The 25,102-nt window shown below is 38.1% G+C and overlaps 1 protein-coding gene across 3 annotated transcripts in view; it reads right to left on the bottom strand.

The window, feature by feature from the left end:
- DOCK11 (dedicator of cytokinesis 11) overlaps positions 1–25,102 on the bottom strand; it is a 237,142-nt gene that overhangs the window by 45,280 nt on the left and 166,760 nt on the right. For all 3 annotated transcript variants that reach the window (XM_053579537.1, XM_053579535.1, XM_053579536.1), the window contains 8 exons: positions 24,308–24,419; positions 16,362–16,428; positions 14,476–14,523; positions 12,159–12,301; positions 10,716–10,831; positions 7,889–8,026; positions 3,686–3,868; positions 1,324–1,437 (listed from right to left, as the gene is read on the bottom strand). In XM_053579537.1, the coding sequence (XP_053435512.1) occupies positions 1,324–1,437; positions 3,686–3,868; positions 7,889–8,026; positions 10,716–10,831; positions 12,159–12,301; positions 14,476–14,523; positions 16,362–16,428; positions 24,308–24,419 (921 nt within the window). The remainder of the gene's footprint in view (positions 1–1,323; positions 1,438–3,685; positions 3,869–7,888; positions 8,027–10,715; positions 10,832–12,158; positions 12,302–14,475; positions 14,524–16,361; positions 16,429–24,307; positions 24,420–25,102) is intronic.

The raw sequence follows: 25,102 nt of genomic DNA, 5'->3' as shown, positions 1-25,102 counted from the left end.
TTTCAAAAACTGCCACCTTGATGCTTAAAAATAATTACATACATAAAGACCCTCCTTATACATTAGAAACCCCATTTACAGGAAGAAAGTCAGACCTTGTTGTAAGAGGGTTTGTTATAATGACTGCCCTAACAAAATAAAATGAAGTCATTTCAGAAATGAGTCAAGGAAAAGAAAAAGATTTCCTATGAGGGAAAGCCAACACAAGCCCCATTTACTTAGAAGAACTTACCAATCTACCTATATAATATGGCATTAAGGATGGTGACAAGTGAGCCTAAATGGAGCAAGTTATTTCTATGCTCATGGGATTAGCTGAAGTACATATTGATCCCCTGGGAAACCAGTAGAACTGGCTGAACAGCAAACTTTCCCAGACTGAGAGCAGCTGGCAATACTCAGTGTTTTTATGTAGTACCAGCAACGTTCCTATGGGAATATTTTTTGGTACATGGATTCTACACATCTCAAATACCAAGTATGCTGTGACTGCATGCTTTTATTTTTCTTCAGATTTTACACAATATTGTCAAATTATGATGGAAAATGACCTTTCCCAAGAATAATAAGCATGATTCATCCTTCTGGGAGAAAAAGTCCTCTATTGGCAAAGGATTCTTCTTCCCTGTGAACATGTATTGCTGAAGATCAGAACCTGTGTTCCACACAATTTTGCAACAGATGAATTCTTATGATAGTATAGGTTGTAAACGTATTGAAAAGAGAAAGAAATGGTGATCAGGGTCTTGGGTTTGGCCTCAGCTAATTGGTGCTTAGGAACAACAGCCTTGGGCTTAGATTTGCTAAAAAAATACCTATGGCAAGTTAAAGTCAGTTAACAGATAATTTTTTGAAACCACAAAACCATCAAATAATGAATCCCTTCTGTGCCATGCTCATCCATTGCCAATGGATCGGGTAGCTGTTAGCTTTCTAAGAAATCAGACTGTGAAATTTCAAACTCGGCACTTAATTAAACAATATTAAGAATGGTGACAATTGTTAAGCAAGGATCTGTTTATTTTTTGAGCAAGTTTAGAAAGCAAGTGCAGGAAAAAAATCAGATTCTACTTGTGATACACTGTGTTTACACAGTCTATTCTTTTATCCATCAATTCAAATAATATTGGATATCTGCTCTGTACCATGTAGTGTACAGAGCTAGAGATACAGTGGTGTACAAAACAGAGCCCTTAACTGATGAAGCTCATTATTCCATATACTCTATAACGTGAAAAGTTGTGAATCCAATGATAATTTGAGAGCAGAAACATTCCTGATACTGAAGGTGGTTCTAATTTTTTACTTAAAGTGAGAACATACCTTCATAGGTCTGTCACTATTTGCAAAATTATTGATAATGAATAAAGATTCTTGAAATCTTGATCCTCCGCTTAGTGCTACATCAGCTATAAGCTGGCTTACAGCAATAATTATCTGTGGGAAGAAGCAAACATCATTTTTCCAATGGCTTTTGAACAAACACTGCTTATTCGCATCATTGTACAAGTACAAAGCACATAGGCATTCATATGAAATGCACTTCTTTCAACGATTCTGCACAGTACCATCATGATCTATTTTCTTCACTCAAGGGGTTTAAATTGTTTTACTTAAATAGCAATTTCAAAGGTCTCAATTTCAAATTTTATTGAAGGGAGGGTATTTGGGGGGAACCTCACCTAATATGCATGATGCAATGGTACATTTCAAAACTATTAAGAAATGAGTATAATTGTGATGGATGTGTTACTTAGTTCAATGCAAACATTTCACATTGTACATCAAAGCAGTACCCTGAATCCCATAAATGCATCAATGTACAAAGTTATGATTTAATAAAAAATTAATTAAAAAAATAAATAATGATAATTATAATTAAAAAATTATTCACACCTTTCTTAGATGTTAAACAATTTTTCAAAGCTTGAAACTCAGCTGGGTCTCAAACTTTTCATAATAGTGAACTGATACAATGGTGGTCAGGTCTCCACTTACAATATGCTTGCTAGGTAGTGGATACATCAAAGTTGGAAATGAATGATGTTTTTCTTTGATTATTTTCCCTTTTACTAGTCTATTTAAGTGTGCCACACATCTGAGTCCAGTGCCTCAGCAACCTTCCTTGTTTTTGACCAGAGCTTGCCTAGTTTAACAGCAGTTTATGCAATGGCCTTTGATAGCACATTTTAATCCTTCCAGCTCCCTCGGATGAATGCCAAAATGATTCATGCTAAGATGTTAATGGTTAGATCCTTTACCACTGATTCTGAGAAGCAGGACATAGTAGTAGCGATGGGTGTGGGTGCTAGAGTCCAAACTGCTTTGGATTCAAATCTTGACTTTATCATAGATTGTTCACAGTGGGGCTTTGGGAAAGCTGTTTAACTTTTCTGTGCCTCACGGTTCTTATTTGCAAAAGGAGGATGATAACAATCTCTACTTTTAAGAGATCATATTCATAATACTAGTTAAGGCTTTACTGAGCACTTACTATCTGCCAGACACTGTTCTGAGTCTTCACATTTAATAATTCATCAATATTTAAATAAAGGACTTGAGAGAACTGAAGCTTTAAGCCAGAGGAATGAATCCTAATGGGGAAATTTGATTTTCACCTTACTGGTGACACTTTTCAACAAACTGCTTATGGTTGTTCCCCCATAAATAACCCTGACTCCATTAAACACCACCAGTGGGACAGATCAGGGCAGTGAAAATATATAGAGAGCCAAGGATTTCCCATATTATAAAGTGGCCTCCTCAGCCAGGAAGTCCCAATTTTGGTTTAGTTCAGAGCTATTTCATCAAATAAGCACAAAAGTGTAGAGACCGTGCATAATAACCATCATGAAATTAATTTATTATGTGCTGGGGACTGTGCCAGGCATTACGTACACTTTATTTTGAAGCTTCATGATAACCCTGCAAGGTGATATATACTTGGCCTCATTTTACAGATAAGGAAACTGGTTCAGCCAGATAGGGTAACTTGCCTAGGGTCACACAGCTGAGTGTGTAGCTGAGCTAAAGTCCACATTTTTCACCAAACCTTCAGACTTTTCTCATTTTGAATAAGTGGGCATGCTGGAGCATGAAAAACACAAATTGCATTATTACCTGTAGTGGAAAATCTAATAAAGTGGTTATTTAATCATCTCATTTAATCCTCATAAAACCCCTATGAGCTAGGTACTAATATCCCTGTTTTACATTCGAAGAAACTGAAACACTAAGAGGCTAAGGAAGTAACTTGCTCCAGGCCACACAGTGTGCGATGCTCCTAGAATCAGAATCAGATCCTGTATTCTTAAAACCTATGTTCTAGAGCAGCTCTGTCCAATTAAAATATGACAGGAAGGGAGCCGCAAAGGTAATTTTCAGAACTGTCTAGTAGCCACATTAAATGGGGACACAGGTGAAACTGATTTTTAAAATATTTTACTTAACCCAATACATCCACTGTATCATTTTGACATACCATCAATATGTAGTAAAAAACAATTGCAATATTTTCCTTTTTATGTACTTAGGCGTTTTTATACTTTCAGCACTTCTCAATTTCGGCAACCCACATGTCAAGTGCTGGATAGTCATACTGTATTGGGTAGCTCTAGATCTTAATCTAGATTCTAGAGGTTAAAGATTGAAGAGAAGATGAAGAGGTGCTTTGATTTTCACTGACCTGCAGATGTGTCCTCAAGAAGGTTTTCCGTTTGGTATACTCAAAGTTGTTTCTCATTAAAAGATACAAAAGTGCAGAAGCTTCATTCCTGGTCGAGCTAATTTTGGAGGTGCAGCACTTTAAAACTTCATAGCAAAATGCAGCACACATATTTACTCTTCCTTTGAAAAAGGCTGAAGGAAACTGAAAAACAGAGAAAAAAGAAATAAGTATCTGAAAACACAATCATAAAATCAATCAAACATCAAGCGCCTACTATATCCTCACCTGAAACTTATGCTGGGTGATTTGAAGATACAAAATCAACATAAAGTGGGCTCTGTTCTCAAGCGTGAAGACCAGCAGGTGTCAATGACAGAACAATTTAAGTCAGTATACAAGTTACTACAAAGATGGAAAGAGACTGAACAAAAATGCTCCAGATCTGAGGAAAGCTAAGATAGTCTGAAAAATACAGTAAGTAGATTCTCAGTATGTACTGAATGAATGAATGGCTGAAATGATGAATGACAGGTCTCAAACAGGACTTTAAAAGTGGGAAGCTGAGGCAAGAGAATCATGTAAGCCCAAGAGCTGGAGGTTGCTGTGAGTCATGTGACGCCACGGCACTCTACCGAGGGCGGTACAGTGAGACTCTGTCTCTACAAACAAAAAAAAAGAAGAATTAAAAGTGGGAAGGCAGGCTGCGTGTAATAGCTCATGCCTGGAATCAATTCTAGCACTTTGGAAGTCCGAGGTAGGAGAATCGCTGGAGGCTATGAGTTTGAGACCAGCCTGTGCAGCCAAGCAGGACCCTGTCTCAATAACAACAACAAAATTATTGGGTGTGGTGGTGGCCACTGTAGTCCCAGCTACCTGGGATGCTAAGGCAGGAATATCTCTTGAGCCTAAGAGTTCGAGGCAGCAGTGAGCTATAATGATGCCACTGTACTCCAGCCTGCGCAAAAGAGGGAGACCCTGTCTCAAAATAAAACAAAGAAAAGAAAAGAAAGGGAAGGCCAATCTGCATGGCTTACTATTTTGGTTTCTATTTGAAGAGTTCCTTGTATTATGAACTTGCAAGTGCTGGAGAATTTATGGTTGAAATCTAGTCATCAAGTGAAGCTCATCTTTTAACAAAATACAGGTGAAGTGTACACACACATACCCACACACGTGCTACTTTTACTCACAGTGTTAATTAAGATACATTTTGGAATAGAAAAACAAGTATAAAAGTGACTACTAATTCTCAAAACAACCAAATGGCCTGTTACTTTCAAAATGTACTCAGTCTGTTTTGTGGAGGATAAACAACACATATGACATAGGCTTATTACAATCTCCTATGCTCACGGGCCCAGGCATGTAAGTAGTTAACTGCTTCAGGGGATCCAACAGATGTTTTTTTTCACACAGTATGAAGCTAGAGGGCCATCCTTTGAAAGTTAATTCTTGGGAACCCTGAATTTAAACCTATGTTCTACAAATCTACCTTCTTTACTTTGCCTTAATACAAAGTGCAATGCTGTGCAGATAATGAATGCTTAACGAATGTTTTCTGATTGCTAACTGGGAAATCTCATTAATAGTTTCATCAGAATAACTCTTGCTGAACAAGATACTCTAGTATGAAAATGAATACGTAAGGGCTGAACTGACGCCTGTAATTCCAGCACTTCAGGAGGCCAAGGCAGGAGAATCACTTGAGGCCAACAGTTCAAGACCAGCCTACACAACCTAGCAAGACCCCATCTCTACAAAAAATTTAAAAGATTAGCCATATCATTCACTTCTCTAAGTGGGCAACAGTTCAAATTATCAATGACTTTGTAATTACTAATTCTCATAGACCCTCATTCCCTTTTATCTTATTAGACAACCTTACAACAATGTTAGAACTCTTTCCTCCTCTGGCTTCCATGATATTCTTCTTTCTTCTTGCTTTTCCTTTCTACCCCTGTGACTGCTCCCTCTCATCTCCTTTACAGACTCTTCTTCCAAACCTTTCTATGTTGTTTTTCTTCAATCTTCTTCTCTTGACATGTTTTTGTCTTTCCTCTATGTACTGTAGGGGAAATCAAACCATTCCTCCCATGGCTTCAACTAACTCTTATATACTGATGCTCTCCATAGTTCACTATGCTTCAGCTATACTGGCCTTTTAGTTCCCAGAATATTCTAAATTCTTTCCCTACTTGGGGCCTTTGCATGTGTATGCCCTTCTGCCTACAATGTTCTGCCTTGAGGTCTTCACATGACTGACACTTTTTCATATTTCAAGTCTCATTTTAAGTAACTGACAAACCTATCTAAAGTAAGATAGCTCCCACAAATCATTATAGCCCATCTCAACACCCTGTTTGTTTTCATCCTAGAACTTACCATAATTACTAATTTTTTACCTACTTATTTAGTCTCCCCCTGCCAAGATGGAAAGCTTTGTGAGGGTAGAGAGTAGTTTTTTTTTTTTTTTATCTCTACCATTGTAACCCCAGGAGCTAGTACACAGCACTCAAAACAAAGAAGGTGATCAATAAATACGGTATGGATGAATGGAGGGTGACTCTGAGTCTAGCTATCTAGTCCAAATCCCTCACCAGAGCAAATGTCTCATAGGCACCTTCAATTCTACAAAATAGAATTCATTACCTTTTATCCCAAATGTAATCTTTCTCCTACGTTTCACATCAGCCCATCATTTCACACCCTACCCTACTATCAGTGAAACAACCAAATCCTCTAAATTCTCTCTCTTTAACAGGTTCCAGCTGCCTCCAACTCTCCATATCCACTGTCACTGCCTCACTTCAGGCCCTCATTTCTTATCTAGCCTATTACAACTAGTTTTTGTACTGACACTAACCCCTCTTCCATATCACTTTTTTAGAGTTTTATTTTTCCCTGATCATACCAATTCTCTGTTAATATAAATGTAACTGTGTCACTTCCCTGCTTGAGACCCTTCCTTGGTTACCTGATGACTAAAAGATGAAGTCCATCTCTTGGGATGAGTACACGTGATCTGTTCCCCTTTTACATCTTCAGTCTCATCTCTTGCTGAATCCATACTAAATTCTAGCTCTCCTGCTGCAGAAAACTTTTGCCAAATTAGAGCATTTCTCCTGCCTACCCTTAATTCTCGGCAGGAACTTTTATCTTGAAGGGATCCATTTATGTGCATGTATATGTATCTTCATGCGTTGTGTTCCCTTTTACTGGACAATCAGCCATCAGACACCATATCTAGACAGAATCTACCGAGAAACTGTTTGTTAAATGAATTATTCCTAAATCTCTTTCCCTTTGTTTCTTGTAACATGCTTGTGTTGAACTCTGTTTTCCATAGATTTCTTTATTCACAAATTGTATTAAAGAATGACAATAAAAAAAATCAAACTTCAAATTCACCTAATTTCTATATCAATTACATGCAATTAGCTGAAATGTGAATAATGATGACCCAAACCAAAATTTTCCATGTTTAGCTATCCTACTACAAATAAATTAATTGAGTATCTTTGCCTTGTTGGAGTTATATATACTACCTGGACTGTCCTCTTTGAAATTCTTAAGTCTATCTTAGTTTACTATCCTTTTTCGTAAGTTTAAAAGCTATCCAAAATAGACTAAATGAGACTTTGCTGTTTCAGTCATACTTTTTCCTAAAAGCCCAGTCTGAGGTTATTGTTCAAGTAAGAGGCCTGCATATTCAGCGCCCTCAGATCCAACTGGCATTGAAAGGAAGGATTCATTCATTTGAACATTTACCAAGTGCCAATCATTTGCAAGATATGACACAATACCCTGAGGTTACAAAAGTTGGTCCTTGCTTTCAAGGTACCTAAATGTGTATATGGGCACACTGAGTTTTATATATATATATATATATATATATATATATATATACTTCCACTATGATCGTGTCTTAAAAAGAAGCAAAATTATATGGGGAAAAAACTGGCAAAGTTGGTAATTTGAAAATGATACTCTTCAAAGGAGCCTACTGAAAAAGGCAAAGGATAATAGGGTGAAAGAAAAAATAGGCTTTGATTTGAGGGGATTCTCAGGTCCTCTGTATACATTTTGTTGTCCTGGATTCCTCTGTAGTATTTACAAAGGCAGTACTTACCAGCATCATTAGGTTCCACAATGACCCTCTCTCCTCTCTTTCCTTTTACCACAAAAGGAGCCTACCAACACCTCCAAAGTTTCTGTCCTTACCTTACTGATAAAAGCTCTCAGTGAGGCAAATACATGTTTCAGTGATGCTTCAGATTGTCCATTTTTAAGAAAAGCAAGATGAATATCAAATACTTTCTTCATTAATGGGTTGTGGCCGTCATTATTTAAAAGTTGACTCTGCAAAACATAAGCAAAAATACATTGGAAATGTCAAAATATTATACAAAGTACATGTCGAATACCAAATTTCAGCATTTTAAAGAGGCAGAAAAAATTATTTCTCCAGAGCAACACAGGATAATACAGAACTAGTATATGGAAAAGAAATTTTTCTATTAACCTATATCGCATAACTTCTCATTTAAGGAAATAGTAAATTAAAAATGAATACAAGGCAACCAGCCTTTGTATAATATTTCTCTGATGGAGACTAAATATTGTAATATAAGAATCAAGAAAAACACTAATTTATTTTTTTAATTAATTACTTTTTTTTTTTTTGAGACAGAGTTTAACTTTGTCAACCTCAGGAGAGTGCCGTGGTATCACAGCTCACAGCAACCTCAAACTCTTAGGCTCAAGCAATTCTCTTGCCTCACTCTCCTGAGTAGGTTAGACTACAGGTACTTGCCACAATTTTTAGAGACAGGGTCTTGCTCTTGCTCAGGCTGGTTTCGAACTCCTTTGCTCAAGTGATCTAACCGCCTTGGCCTCCCTGAGTACTAGGATTACAGGCATGAGACACCACATCTGGCCTTACAAACACCAATTTTAAAAGCTTAGATAGATAACTAATTTACTTTTTAAAAAATGTTTAGTACAAGATGTTTAGCCACTAGTGATAAATTAAGCCCTTAGAGATAATAACAGGTTTTACAACTGAACAGACTATGGAAATTATTTAAATACTACTTGCAAAGAGACATAAAAAAATAACAAATTATAGAAAAACATCTATTAATTTGTGAACCTTATTTAAAAATAGCATCAGTTGGGCGGCGCCTGTGGCTCAAGGAGTAGGGCGCCAGTCCCATATGCCAGAGGTGGCGGGTTCAAACCCAGCCCCGGCCAAAAAAAAAAAAAAACCACACACACACAAAAAAAAATAGCATCAGTTAACTTCTCGAGCCCCACCCTCCTATCCCTCCAGAAACTAAGCTACAATTTGGCCAAAACCAGCAAAACCCAACAAAATAATAAGGCAAAGTTGTGACAGAGCTAATAGTAACATTAAAAGCCAGAATCCCTGAATAGTCTTTGATTTTTTTCTGGTACATTCCTTAGTCTATTTCTAAGCATGGAATAGTGGTTACAATCACAGAGTCTCCTGACAAGTGGCCTACACCTGAAACGTAATTCTGCCACTGCCTAGTTAAATGACATTAACCTCCCATGAACCTCAGTTTCCTCATTTTAAAAAAGGAATAATAATAGTATCTACAGCATAAGACAATTATGAGAATTAAAAATGGGTTCTTATTTGTATTTTTAAGTCATTGACATATAATGTACATACCATAAAATGCCCTTGTTTCAAGTGTACAATTACTTTTAGTAAACCTGGTGACAGAGTTAAGTGACCATCACAATCCAGTTTTCGAACACTTCCATTCCCTTAAAAAGATCCCTCCCCTTTCCCACACTCAGTCTCACAATGAAAAGGTAACTTAATATTTGCACAGCATTTAAGATAGTGCCTGACATCTATCAACGGAAATATAAATGAAGTATCAGAATAAGAGGAGGGAGTCCAATGCAAGTAATGAGACAAATGCCCTTCTTATTTATTGGCACAACGAAAAATGGACTTCTGTTGCATTTTAATCAGACTAAACCTAATACTTCATAAAGGGATTTTGTGCCCATTTCTTATTAGTGTCAAATTCAATTTGCCTTTTTGAAAAGCACAGGCCAGATTTCCATAGCAATCTGGAGGACTAACGCAATTAACTGAATTACTTAGAGAAGGGGGAAAAAAACTATTTGTGTAACTCAATCAATAGCAAGCAAGATTTTTCACCCTTGATTTTTCCCACTAATGCTACCTTATACTATAGTCACATAGTTTTTACTTTTCAAAACACTTGCACGTGCACTATCCTATTTTACTCCTGCAACAACTCTGCAATTTGACTGTTTTTACCTTCTTTTAAAATCAGAGCAATGTTGATTTGCACTGAAAGGCAAACATCTGAGCAAAAACACTAAGTGCCATGTTGCCTGGACATCATCTATCCTGACAGGACATCTCATCACAATGCGGATTTGGGCAAACTGATCCAATCATACTTTGAGCTAATAATCATTAGCTATTATATTAAAAGTATGAAATAAAACTGTTTTTATTTTTATGTATTTATTTATTTTTTTTGGTAGAGACAGAGTCTCACTTTACCACCCTCGGTAGAGTGCCATGACGTCACAGGACTCACAGCAACCTCCAGCTCTTGGGCTTCCGTGATTCTCCTGCCTCAGCCTCCCGAGCAGCTGGGACTACAGGCGCCCGCCACAACGCTCGGCTATTTTTTGGTTGCAGTTCAGCCGGGGCTGGGTTTGAACCCGCCACCTTCGGTATATGGGGCCGGCGCCCTACTCACTGAGCTACAATAAAACCGTTTTTAAACATGAAAATAAAACAACAGAATTTGAGAGGTAGAAGGGAGCGTAAAAGCAAGTTAGTGCAATCCTCTCACTTTATGAGTGACAAAAGTGACTTCCCAAAGTCACACAGTAGCCAAACATGGTCTGCCATCAACGTTCCATAATCGTTCATGCCAGTCTTTTACACTATACTATCTGACTAGTTAATTTTTGTATAATGTTTTCTTTGCAATGACACCAACTGAATTTTAAGTCTTTAATTTACCTTGAAGCACTGAGTGAAAAATGATATGGTATCTAATACTGTTAGGGAAACTTCAGTAGCAGTATTTCCTTCAAGAAGTGCCTGGTGGAAAATGTCTGCTTCAGTTGTTGCAGAACCTAGGATTAAAAAAGTAAATTAAAGTTTGTCCAAAACAGAGATGCACCTTAATAGTGTTAAATGACTCAGAGAGAGAGAAGCAAGAAAGCCTGCAATGTCAACAGATCGAATGAGTTTCACTATATTTATTCCTTAATCAAATATAGTCCAGGTCCATCGATTTCATTATTTTTCACTTTGGCTCAGTATCAACAGCTCTGCAGCACCTAATTAGGTGCCTACCTCTTTAGAGATAAGATTTTAGTGATGAACTATGGTGATGTGACTAGGAAATAATGTGGGAGGCATTCCGGGTCATGCCACTAATTATGTGGGTAAAAGTTAGAGACTCAAGGAAATTCAGCTACATACTGACAGTGGTGCCCTATGGTCAGATGTTTTCAATTATGTCAATGATATGCAACTTGTTTTAAAATCAGAAAGAAAACAAGGAATCTGGGCCAACTGAAAGAAGTAGGCTCACACTTTTACAAGAAGTTTAAAACTTGTCTATTTAAAGGTCATGAGCCTAATGCTCAGGGTCTATCTGCACAAGACATTATTTTTTATTTTTGAGACATACTACAAAGCCAATTTTACTAGCTTCCTTTTCTGCAACCTTCAGAGGACTGTGTAGAAACCAAATTTTCTCACTTTTTTTATTAATATTTGCGTTTTATAGGATAGCTTATATTTACATAACCCTCTAGCTTCCCTACCTGTGCAATACTTCTCTCCTTGTCGTATTTGCCTTGTCAACCTGCCTAAAATAAACCTTTGTCAAAATGGTTATTTAGAATTCATTCATTTTTATCGTCAACATAGCATGGGAGATTCCCTAATCATTAAGTGACCGATACTGACTCTGAACAAATACTACATATACTATTATACATGTATGATGATGTCAATATTTGCATTAAAGTTTAACAATAGCAATGAAGGATATTCAATATAAAAATATGATGAGAATAGCAATTCCACAGGAAAAAAATTAATTTCTTTAATACAAAGAAAAAAACCATTAGCTAAAATTGTTACAAAATCCATACATATTTTATCATTTTGTAGTCATATATGATGAAACTGATTGTATATAAATACACAGCAGAAATATAACTATTAATGTATAGGAAATCATTTCCAATCACATTAGCGATTTAAATCAGGATTTGGGGGCTGCCTATTTATAGGTATATGGGATATTCTGCTCATGCATAGAATATGATGATCAAGTTAGGAAATTTATGGTATTCAACACCTCAAGTGATTTAAACCAGGATTTTTTTAAGGTTAATACCAGTACCCGTATGACTCAAATGGCACTCCACACACATTTTCACTTACTGTGATTTAGTGTAAATGAACTTTCCAGGCTACTAAGATGCTGAAGCCGGGCCTGCATTACTCCTGATCTGTTTCGAAGAGCTGGCATGGTTTGTGATTTCCGGTCTATTCCAAGGTGTTTTGATAGCCAGGCATCATGCACCCTAAAACAAAATTTAAAGTTAGGAACTAGAGTGCACTAATACTATGTTTCAATGTTAGATTCTTTTTAACTAAAAAATAATTAGGTTTCCACATAAACACGGTCCTATACTCAATATTCTGTGAACTATTACCTTTATTAATCTGTCACTAGGAAATTTTATTAAGTTTTAATAAATCTTTATGATAGTTTATATTGTAAGAATGTAATTAAGAAATTTAGGAAGAGCTTCCCGCTTCTCTACCTCTACTCAAAAACATCAGAGTTAAGTGGGCAAGACCCCAATAAGATTCAGTTTTTTTGCGAAGGGCAAGAGTAAAGGAAGACAGTGACAAGGACACTGAGGGTCAAAATGAGGGAGAAAATCCCGGCCTTAGATATTCAAGAGTGAGTCAAGTGACAATGTGATCTGTTCTTAACTTGAGATAAATTTGGATCAGGAATTTTTACTCTATAAAAATGCCTATTGCTAAGATTTTTTTTTTTTTTTTCTGAGAAAGAGTCTCACTTTGTCACCCTCGGTAGAGTGTCGTGGTATCATAGCTCACAGCAACCTCAAACTCTTGGGCACAAGCGATTCTCTTGCCTCCCAGGTAGCTGGGACTACAGGTGTCTGCCACAACGTTTGACTATTTTTAGAGATGAGGTCTAGCTCTGGCTCAAGCTGGTCTCAAATCTGTGAGCTCAGGCAATCCACCCGCCTTGGCCTCCCAGAGTGCTAGGATTACAGGTGTGAGCCACAGGGCCTGGCCTATTGCTAATATTTATGAACTTTTTTTTGGTTTTCCTTAATATTAAGATTTCATTTTTAAAGACTACAGCTGAGTCATATATGAAGTAAAGAAGAAGTCTGTCTATCTTCAAATAAATATAGTGGGATAGTTGACAATCCTAGAGGCTGAGGCTCATTGGTAACAATGACCACACCAGCTCCAAGTCATGAGGAGAGATGGTGGAAATTGGAACCCTCATCACCTGAACTACCCATTATTAAGATGTTCCAGAGCCTCAGCAACAAACACCATCCAAAAAGCCTCCTTAATTTTTGGAAGTGCCATGAAATTTAACTTAAAAAAAAAAAACCTATACTATATCTTATTGAAGCAAGTAATCTTCTTTGCCTTGGGATCCCTTAAATATGTCCTTAAATATTTATTCTACTAGGACTGAAATGGCCAAAGTGGAAATAGATAATATATAATGTATGTCTCAATCACTGTTAGGGATTTCTATTCACCTTAGTAATTGAGGTGAGTATTGATAGACTGTAGAAAACAATACAGACTCTTCTGGTATCACTTTATGATTTCCTGCCTTTCCCAGGATCTATTCTAGTCCCTTTTCAACTCCTTAAGGCAGTATTTTTTCAACCTTTTCTGTCTCACGGCACACTTAAACCTGTAGTTAAACTTCCATGGCACACTTAAATTATGTTAATCAAAAAAAACAAAGAGTAAAAAAAAGAATATACTTATATATGCTTTGAACATCCTTCAAAAAATCATTTAATTAATGATCTTCAAAAATTTTCACGGAACACCTAAGAGCCTCTCACAGCACATCAATGTGCCATGAGAAAAGGGGTGAAAATGACTACCTTTGGGAAAGGTAAGCATATGTCCTAAGTTTAGGGAAATCTTACAAGGTACAAGCTCAGCATATCACTCTAACCATTATCCCTTGGAAAACTAAAAATGTTACCAGTTTATATTAGTTTAAACTTTGAGTTGGGACATGTTAAATAAATCATAAGTTTTTTGTTTTTTTTTGTTTTTTGTTTTGTTTTTTGAGACAGAGTTTTACTTTGTCACCCTCGGTAGAGTGTCGTGCTGTCACAGCTCACAGCAACCTCAAACTCTTTGGCTCAAGTGATCTCTTGCCTCAGCCTCCCAAGTAGCTGGGATTACAGGTGCCCACCACAACGCCTGGCTATTTTTAGAGATGAGGTCTTGCTCTGGCTTAGACTGGTCTCGAACCTGTGAGCTCAGGCAATCCACCTGCCTTGGCCTCCCAGAGTGCTAGGATTACAGGCGTGAGCCACCGTGCCCGGCCTTAAATCATAAGTATCTTTATGTTATCTCAAAATTAATAATCCAGGTTTTACATGGCATGACTAAGATTGCCCTCTGTCGGAAGGGAAGGAAAAAATGGAAATTGCAGTGCTAGAGAAATTACCTTGCTATGTTTCTTTTCCCCATATATCTAAAGTGAAACAAACATACTCTAGAAAGAAAAACAACAGCATGTTAGTCAAATATCATCCTCTACAATTTAACAAGTAATGCTTGCAAAATCATGAGTTACAAAGAATAGCTTATTTAAATATTACAATAAGTGTTTTGGTATACAGAAAAAAATGCAGAGATAATTCATGGGCTTGCCCAAACTTTTTTATCTTTCTACATTTATTTGCAACAATTATATCAGCACCCAAACCCTCATGTCTTCATATACAATTCTAATGACAGATTAAAAAAACTCTGTCAATGCAAATCATCCTGTGTGCTCTGTAACATGTTATAGCAAAGGTCTCTAGCACAGTCATTAACATCTAAAAAAGGTTCTTAAGCACTAAAGACTGGGGCAATGGCTATATCTCTAATAATGGCATTAAAATACTTTCTATTATAGAAATTTTCAGACTCTCATGTACTTATCACCCACTAGTTTCAACAATTAACTAACTCATGGTCATTACTATTTAACTTCTGCCCTGACTGAACAGGTGCCCTCATCTCCTTCTGTCTTTCCTATCTCCTGTCTTTTTGGAAGCAAATCCCCAACATCAGATATTTTCATTGGTAAATACTTCAGTATAATTACGGTAGTTTAAAAAATCTTAATTGTTTATTCTGCTAACATTTTCTACAAAATTTTGAAAGACTTCAAGTCAAATTCTTTTTTTTTTTTTTTTTTTGTAGAGACAGAGTCTCAAGTACCGCCCTCGGGTAGAGTGCCGTGGCGTCACACAGCTCACAGCAACCTCCAACTCTTGGGCTTACGCGATTCTCTTGCCTCAGCCTCCCGAGCAGCTGGGACTACAGGCGCCCGCCACAATGCCCGGCTATTTTTCTGTTGCAGTTTGGCCGGGGCTGGGTCCGAACCCGCCACCCTCGGCATATGGGGCCGGCGCCCTACTCACTGAGCCACAGGCACCGCCATCAAGTCAAATTCTTACCCATTATCTTCCCTGCATTTTGGTAAACAGGTAATACAAATCATCTACTTGTACTATTATGTAAACATTTCTTTCTTTCTTTTTTTTTTTTTTACAGACAAAGAGTCTCACATTTTCCGCCCTCGGTAGAGTGCCATGGCATCACAGCTCACAGCAACCTGCAGCTCTTGGGTTTATGTCATTCTCTTGCCTCGGCCTCCCGAGTAGTTGGGACTACAGGCGCCCGCCACAATGCCCAGCTATTTTTTTGTTGCAGTTTGGCCAGGGCCGGATTTGAACCCACCACCCTCGGTTTATGGGGCCAATGCCCTACTCACTGAGCCACAGGCGCTGCCCTAAAAATTCCTTACATTTCATTCTATGTCTGGTTTTCCTTTTAGCTCTCAACAATAGTGCAAAAATAACTCAGAATAGAATATAGGACAACTTTTCAACTCCAGACTAGGTTTTTCCCCAAGTGTCTTGGAATGAATACACACACATACATATTTCACATTTCTGAAGGGGGTACACTTATTTAGCTCTATATGAGTGTACAAATTGTAGATTCCAATCATTTAAGCTGCTCCATGAAGCCTGTATCTGTTGCCATGAATGATGTAGGACAACTGATACCATTTCTGGTTTTCCACATCATAGCAAGACTCCTGCAAGTCTGTAAAGATAGTTAATTAATAGCTAGAGCTTTCTATACTATCACAAATATTCCATCTCCTTGTTTTTCTTCTATCCACAGGTAAAGAATATATATGCAAGTCTCTAATCAAAATATTTTAACATTTTCCACATTACTAGCAAACAAGCTGCTGAAAACAGAAAGGTTAACAGCTAAGCTGCTCCTAAATAAGGGGAAAGTTTATGAAAATAAGTTAATATAACTTACTCTAGAAGTACAAGAATGTTTATGAGCTCCTGAGGAGATACTTTATTCCAGTAAGTTAAAAGAGTATCTGCAAATGGAAAAAACAAATATTACATCTTGTAATAATTAGAGCAAATAGCACAGTGAATCCCCTAGTACCAATAACCTAGCTCCACAATTGCCAATTTATCACCCATCTTGTTTCATATATATCCTCCTCTGCCGACCCACAGCCCAATATGCACACAGTATTCCTTTGAATTTATTTATTTAGTCTGTAGTTATTCCAGCTTCAACGAGATTTTTATTTACTTCGTAAATGTTCTTGTGTATGGCTTATCTCAATCTTCATATCATCCTTGAAGATAGAAAGAGGAAGAGAAGTTGTATTTTTAATTAGAACTTTTAAAATAATAAACTCCCTAAAACTTTATGCAAGACGGTATATTTATGTGGATTTTTTGAGGAGCAGGTCGAGTGCCTTTGCCTGCTACTCAAAAGGCTCTGTGAACCAAATGGTTTAAGAACTTTAAATTTCAGAGAAGAGTTAGATCATTTTTCTTTATTTCCTTCTTAATCTTTGGATTATAAATGCTGATGTCCTACCTATCTATGGGACTATTGTAGACACCAAAAAATCCCTTAAATCTATACATATTCATATACTTCTTTCTAATTCATTTCTTTCTTTACTTCCTCTACACATCCGCTAAGATTTCTTTTTTAAAAAAGAAAAAAAAAATTACACATTTCCCATAACTGAACTTTCCATTCCTTCTTTATCTTATCCTGATAGAGCTAATGGTGTCAGTAGACTTTCCTTACATGTAAAACTCTTATTTATTTATCTATTTTGCAGTTTTCTGGCTGGGTCTGGGTTTTGAACCCGACACCTCCGGCATATGCGGCCGGCGCTCTACTCCTTTGAGCCACAGGCGCCACCCATAAACAATTTTTTCTTTTTATAAAGACAGCGTCTCACTGTGTCGCCCTCAGTAGAGTGCCATGGCGTCCCAGTTCACAGCAACCTCAAACTCTTGGGCTTAAAGCAATTCTCTTGCCTCAGCCTCCCAAGTAGCTGGGACTACAGGCACCCACCACAATGCCCGGCGATTTTTTTTGTTGTAGTTGTCATTGCTGTTTAGCAGGCCTGGGCTGGGTTTGAACCCATAGCCCGGGTGTATGTGGCCAGTGCCCTAACCACTGAGCTACAGGTGCCAGCCGCAAGTGATTGTTTTGCCTTAGCCTCCCGTTAGCCACCAATCACAACGTGGCTATTTTTAGAGACGGGGTCTTGCTCTGGCTCAGGCTGGTCTCAAACCTGTGAGCTCAGGCAATCCACCAGCCTTGGCCTTGCTGGGATTATAGGAGTGAGCCACCGCACCCGGCCGTAAAACTCTTACACGTATCACAAAAGTAGGCAAATGATTTTATTTCCAGACAACGTAGGGCCTTCCAGAAAGACGGAAGTTAGTCCGGACAATGTTGGCTTTATGGAGGGGAGAACGGAAAATAAATACCAGGGAAGTGTGAGGGGTTTGACTTGGCTAATTCCAATTGTTTTATAAGATCATGAACATTGATAGGTTTCAATACTTAGAAAATACTAATCATTACAAATAAAACTTAAAAAAGTCAAATTTGATGTTTTTAAAATTAAGATAGCGGTGACTTCCGGTCTTTCCTCCCCTCTGCCTTCAGGGACCATTCAGAGAAGCCCCGGCAATCCCAGAAGACACCAGGTTTCCGCTCTCGGGTCAAGGGCCAGCTTGCCGTCCAACTGCCAAGAAGGTGGCAGCCTACCTCTGAGGTTCGAGGGCTCTTCCAACCCAAATGCCGGTACTTCCTTTCCATCACTAAACCTGAGACCTTCAGTCCATCCCTGAGCATCTCTTCCCACCTCCCCGCCCCATCCATACCCGTGCAGGCAGCTTCAGAAAAGGTCTGTAAAGTGGGTGAAGGGTTCGCGTGCGCGCGGGAGGTTGGCCTCAAATCCGCCATTTCCTTGGCGGCGCTATAGTCACGGGACTGCCCCGACGGTTTACTGGCCGGTGAGATAAGATGCATGCAGGGAAGATGGGTCCAGGAGATAAGGGAGGTGGTGAGAAATCTCCAGAAAAAAGTAATTTGCAGCTTAGTGTGTGTGATTTGACGTCTGATGATTTTAAAAAGACATGGCTAACACTAAAAGAGCTCCATGATAAAGAGTTGCGCCGTTTACAGGCAAAATTAACGAGCATGAGAAAGGAGCGATTGGCAGATGGTAGGAGAACGGGCATGATAGCCAAAATTAAAGAGTTGACTGAACAGCAGAGAATCCTCACTGGCACTATTAATGAATTGCAAGAGCAGTTAAATGCAAAAAGATGTAATCGCTGTTCAATAAATGAAACATACAGGAATGCACTACAGCGAGAATTTTATGATATCCAACAACAAAATGCTAAGTTTATTGCTGAGCTCACTGAAGAAAGGAATAAATTAAGGGAAGAAAATAAAATGCTTTCTGCAAAAATAAAATCAAATCCACAAGTGTTTAATGTCCCATCTGATAGTGATGATGACTTCGTTCCTTCTTCTCAACCAGTGCCATTTTCATCAGTCCAGGAGACTTCACAAGAAATTCAGAGGCGTAATATGTATAGACAATGGATACAGCAACCATACGCTGAACAGAAGCAATCTGGAGGTGAAAAGCAACTGCAAGTAAGGCCAGAGTTTCCAATTGCACTTTTTTTTCAAGAAGCCTTTGATGTGCCAGAGACTTCTTTTGAGAAAAAACCATCTACTGACAGTAAATGTACCAAAGGAGGCAGTGAGATTCAGAAGTCATTTGCAGGTTTAGAAGTGCCAGAGACCTCTTTTGAGAAAACACCGTCTAATAACAGTAGACGTGTCAGAGGAAGCAGTGAGAGTCAGAAGTCATTTGCAGGTTCAGAAGTGCCAGAGACCTCTTTTGAGAAAAAACCGTCTAATAAAAGACGTGTCAGAGGAAGTGGTGAGAGTCAGAAGTCATTTTCAGGTTCAGAAGTGCCAGAGACCTCTTTTGAGAAAATACCGTCTAATAAAAGACGTATCAGAGGAAGTGGTGAGAGTCAGAAGTCATTTTCAGGTTCAGAAGTGCCAGAGACCTCTTTTGAGAAAATACCGTCTAGTAACAGTAGACGTGTCAGAGGAAGCAGTGAGAGTCAGAAGTCCTTTGCAGGTTCAGAAGTGCCAGAGACCTCTTTTGAGAAAATACCGTCTAACAACAGTAGACGTGTCAGAGGAAGCAGTGAGAGTCAGAAGTCATTTGCAGGTTCAGAAGTGCCAGAGACCTCTTTTGAGAAAATACCGTCTAGTAACAGTAGACGTGTCAGAGGAAGCAGTGAGAGTCAGAAGTCCTTTGCAGGTTCAGAAGTGCCAGAGACCTCTTTTGAGAAAATACCGTCTAACAACAGTAGACGTGTCAGAGGAAGCAGTGAGAGTCAGAAGTCATTTTCAGGTTCAGATGTGCCAGAGACCTCTTTTGAGAAAATACCGTCTAGTAACAGTAGACGTGTCAGAGGAAGCGGTGAGAGTCAGAAGTCATTTTCAGGTTCAGAAGTGCCAGAGACCTCTTTTGAGGAAATACCGTCTAACAACAGTAGACGTGTCAGAGGAAGCGGTGAGAGTCAGAAGTCATTTGCAGGTTCAGAAGTGCCAGAGACCTCTTTTGAGAAAATACCGTCTAGTAACAGTAGACGTGTCAGAGGAAGCGGTGAGAGTCAGAAGTCATTTTCAGGTTCAGATGTGCCAGAGACCTCTTTTGAGGAAATACCGTCTAACAACAGTAGACGTGTCAGAGGAAGCAGTGAGAGTCAGAAGTCATTTGCAGGTTCGGAAGTGCCAGAGACCTCTTTTGAGAAAATACCGTCTAATAACAGTAGACGTGTCAGAGGAAGCAGTGAGAGTCAGAAGTCATTTGCAGGTTCGGAAGTGCCAGAGACCTCTTTTGAGAAAACACCGTCTAATAACAGTAGACGTGTCAGAGGAAGCAGTGAGAGTCAGAAGTCATTTGCAGGTTCGGAAGTGCCAGAGACCTCTTTTAAGAAAACACTGTCTAATAACAGTAGACGTGTCAGAGGAAGCAGTGAGAGTCAGAAGTCATTTGCAGGTTCGGAAGTGCCACAGACCTCTTTTGAGAAAACACCGTCTAATAACAGTAGACATATCAGAGAAGGTGGTGAGAGTCAGAAGTCATTGTCAGGTCTTCCTTTAACATCTACACCTCATTCTACAAAAGATCATGGATTTCAAAGAGTCGAAACCCCTCCTGAAGACAGGTATGGCCGGCCCAAAAGGAAGTGTGAAACAAAGTCCTACACACAAAATCCCTTCACACAAAGGACCCCCAGAAGCATACCCTCCACACAAAAGTGTGAAACTCAGATTGACTTATCTTGGAGCCTTTCCAGTATTTCTCCAGGAGAAAACCCAAATAGTCAGGTCATACCAGAAGGTTCAAAGGAAAATATGCTTCGTTATATTGTGGGAACAGAGAGAGAGGAGGATACAGCCCCTTCGGAAGTATTTTCTTTGGGCTATAGTTCAAGGTGTAGTGGGATAAAAAGATCATTGACTGATGCTTCTGGTTATAGCATTGCGTTTTCAGTGAGAGATACCATTACCCAGATGACTTCCAGTGAACAATCTACTTCGAGGAGTACTAATGAATCTACAGGTACAAGTGAAACTGAAGATGATACTGAGAATGTCTATATAGAGTCACTAAAGACACAAGCCAGGCCACAGTCACAAAAAAAGAAGAAGTAGCTTCCCCTCAATTTAAGAATAAAAAGCTTTTCTTTTTCAAAAGGACAATCTTCTTGTCAATTCAGACTGTGTAACTGGTAACTCCTGACCCTATCCCCTTTCTCAAGATATAACAAAGCAATAAGGCCTGATAAATTTAAGGCAAATAATTAAGACTCTGAAATAGTAAGTCATCAACAGTTAATAAAAACATCTGTAAATAGAGAAGGAAATTGATTTTTCAGAATCCATATACCAGTGTATCTTTTTGTTGACATTAAAAGTTGCTACTGTTTATGACCCAATAAAAAAGAAAGCCAAAGAGAGGAACTGAAGGGTATAGACTTGAAAAATTCAACATTTAAATGCATACAAAGTAACTAAACTATTCATAGACTATTTACTGGACAAGACAAAGTACCTAGAATGTGTCCATTGAGAAGGATCCAGAAACAGATACTTCTCAAAATGTGACTTTACACATACAAAAGATAAAGAAAAGATGTGACACAGACTGTACCAGTTATTGAAAACATGCTTGTTAAATTGAAAAAGCAAGCATAGAAGAAAGAAAAACCTAATTAACAAATACCAAATATTTGACAGCCACTGAGCAAGCAATATCAATATTTACAGGAAGAGAACTATCAAGTTCACAAGAAATAAAACAGCCATGGTTTTACCCATGACATTTTTTTTCACAAGCAACCAGAGACTTGTCACTGGCTTGCACAGTATGTGGGGTGTGTGTGTGTGTGTGTATGCGAATGTATACGGATGTATACTAGAGTGGAGGAGGAGAAAACTACTCAGTAGTGCATCTCTTCTGTTCTTCCCCATTTTACTTTCTTTGGGCTGTGATGCTACTCACTTTTTTTTCCCCAGTTCTTTTTTTTTTTTTTGAGACAGTCTCAAGCTGTCTCCCTGGGTAGAGTGCCACAGTACCACAGCGCATAACAACCTCAAATTCTTGGGCTTAAGCGATTCTCTTGCCTCAGCCTCCCAAGTAGCTGTGACTACAGGCACCTGCCACAACACCCAGCTATTTTTTTTTTTTTTGATGTTGCCATTGTTGTTTTAGCTGGCCAGTGTTGGTGTATATGGCCGGCGCCCTACCCACTGAGCTAGGAGTGAGGTCCCAGTTATTTTTTTTTTTTTCCGGTTTGATTTTTTTTGCCTAATGTATATCTTGAGGCTCTTTCTAAAAAAAGTTTTTTTCAAAATAATCATCATCACAAAATATAAAATAAATTAATAAAAATTTTAAAAATTTTAAAAAATTAAAAAAAAAATTTTCCATGTATCTCTTGGCGCTCTTTAAAAACAACAACAACAACAACAAGAAAAAAAAATATTTTTGAGGCAGTCTCACTCTGTTGCCCAGGCTAGAGTGCTGGGACAATAGGAACTCACCATAATACCCAGCCAATTTTTGAATTATTATTAGAGATGGGGTTCTGCTCTTGCTAAGGCTGGTCTTGAACTTCTGAGATCAAATGATCCTCCCACCTCAGTCTCCAGAGTGCTAGATTTTTTTTTTTTTTTGAGACAAGAGTCTTACTATGTCACCCCTGGTAGAGTGCCATAGCATCACAGCTCATAGCAACCTCAAACTCTTAGGTTTGAGCAATTCTCCTGCCTCAGCCTCCCAAGTAGCTGGGACTACAGGCGCCCGCCACAATGCCTGGCTATTTTTTTTTTTTTATTGTAGTTGTTGTTGTTTAGCAGGCCCTGGGCCAGGCTCTAACCCAGCAGCCCTGGTGTAGGTAGCTAGTGCGATAACCACTGAGCTACAGGCGCTTAGCCCCACAGTGCTAGTTACCTTAAAAAACAAATTTATTGAGGGAATTCATGCACCACAAAATTACCCACTTAATAAGTTCAAATACAATAATTTTTAGTATAGTCACAGAGTTGTGAGTCTATCACCACAGTTCTAGAACATTTTTATTGCCCTAAGAAGAACCCCCAGAAATATTAGCAGTCAATTTCCACATTCCCCCACTTTCACTTTGTGGGAAGACAAAAACAGTGAGTTGTGGCTATAGTTGTTAGCTGTTCTTTTATCTCTTGGAATGAAACAACTGGTATTGAAAATTCTCTCCCTTTATTTCTTTCCCAAAACACAGAGACCTATCATATAGCCTCGATGTAATTTTGACTGTAATTTTATTATTTCTTTTAATTTCAGATTAATGTAAGGGTATAAACAACCAAATCACAATGTCTGTATTTATTAGAGTCCCTCTTGTTGACTGTAATTTTAAACCGTATATCTTAGAACTTAAATATTCTAATAATTTAAAAATTCTATTAATGTATTTTAGAATTCATTGTTCATTTCTAACTACTGATTTGTTTTATGTTTCTTTAGCTAGTTAGCTGTCAGTTAATTTTGTCTTTATATACTGTATTAGTAAAAAAAAAGATTTAAAGCAGGTAATATTTACTAAAAGTAAAAAATAGAAAATATGTAAAAAATAACAATGATTATGATGATCAGAACCCAGGTGCTTTTATGTTCTTCATTCCTGCATATATTATTTTAACAAAAAAGAATATTGTTTAAAGGAAGAAAGGGGGGGGAATTGTTTAAACATATGTGGTATTTGGGAATGGGATAACCTGATTTTACTTCCAGGAGATGTGCAGTTTATGAAAATCCTTCAGCTGTATTCCATCATAGAGAGTGAAGAGGAACCAGTAACCTGAGCAAGTTCTACACCAAGGAGAAGACAGAAGTGTGACAAAGAACCTGACACCAGATGAGAGCAGACAGCGGCACCACAAAGATGACCACAGCATTCCCTACCCTCAGAGAACTCTTCCTGTCTTTTTGTTTGTTTTTCAAATCCTGGGCCAAATAAAAGAAAGTGTTAACTATGAATTCTGGTTATTAATATTTCCTTTCAGTGATACTGGTCATTTAATAAATTATATACTCTGCATAAAACTATTGCCTCATTTTAGAAATTGATTTGTAAAATTGCTTTTAAATTATTTCAAAGAACCAAACTCCTGTAGGACTGACATGAACTTATTTTATGATTCATTTTAAGGAACATTTGAAAGTCAAAGTCTTCAAAGAACTGTTTCTAATATAAGTCAGATGGTCAAGACTGTTGTGTAAACCTATGAACCTGTGGGGGAGGATGTCATGTTACAGTTCATGTTTAATAGGCTTGGTAACTCACCTTCAGAAATCATTTTTACTATATACAGGTAGCACATCAAGAGGCTTCTGATTTCATACTGATCCAACCGGTTATACTGGGATATGCTACTCCTGGTAGAACTCTGTCGGGTCTATAATAAAAAAAGATGGGATAATTGTGAAACAATATTTAGACCAGAATTTTCCATAGCCTGTAACTCAATAACTATTTTTATCATTAGTTCTGTTTGGGAAAATTCTAAACATAAATCTAAATTTTGTTTTTACCTGGACAGTAATGGGTTAAGCCTTTCTTGCTGCTGTACTTAGTAATACTACTGGAAATTACCTTGAGGTCTTGATGAAGATATAGTCTTGAATACTGTCTATGTATCATTCCCATAAGCCCTGTGCTTTAGTAGTAAAATCTTACAGTAATTATAGCTATTTCAAGAAAAATAGCTCTTACATGAAAGGGAAATGTAAGGTATGTGAAAGCATAAGAAACATTTTAGACTCTTTAATTTGGATATCTCCTTAATTAAAATCTGAACTTCAAATTATAGGTCAGAAAAATCTATCTAAAAAATGAGCTAATGGCTCGGCACCTATAGTGCAAGTGGCTAGGGTGCCCAGCCACATACACCAGAGTTGGCAGGTTCGAATCCAGCCCGGGCCTGCCAAATAACAATGATAACTATAACCAAAAAATAGCCAGGCATTGTGGCAGGCGCCTGTAGTCCCAGCTACTTGGGAGGCTGAGGCAAGAGGATCACATGAGCCCAGGAGTTTGAGGTTGCTGTGAGCTGTCACATCACAGCGCTCTACCCAGGGC

The sequence above is a fragment of the Nycticebus coucang genome, chromosome X (genome assembly GCF_027406575.1).
Source record: "Nycticebus coucang isolate mNycCou1 chromosome X, mNycCou1.pri, whole genome shotgun sequence".
Lineage (NCBI taxonomy): Eukaryota > Metazoa > Chordata > Mammalia > Primates > Lorisidae > Nycticebus > Nycticebus coucang.
The sequence above is the reverse complement of the archived record's forward strand: the minus strand, read 5'-3'. Positions and strand labels throughout refer to the sequence as shown.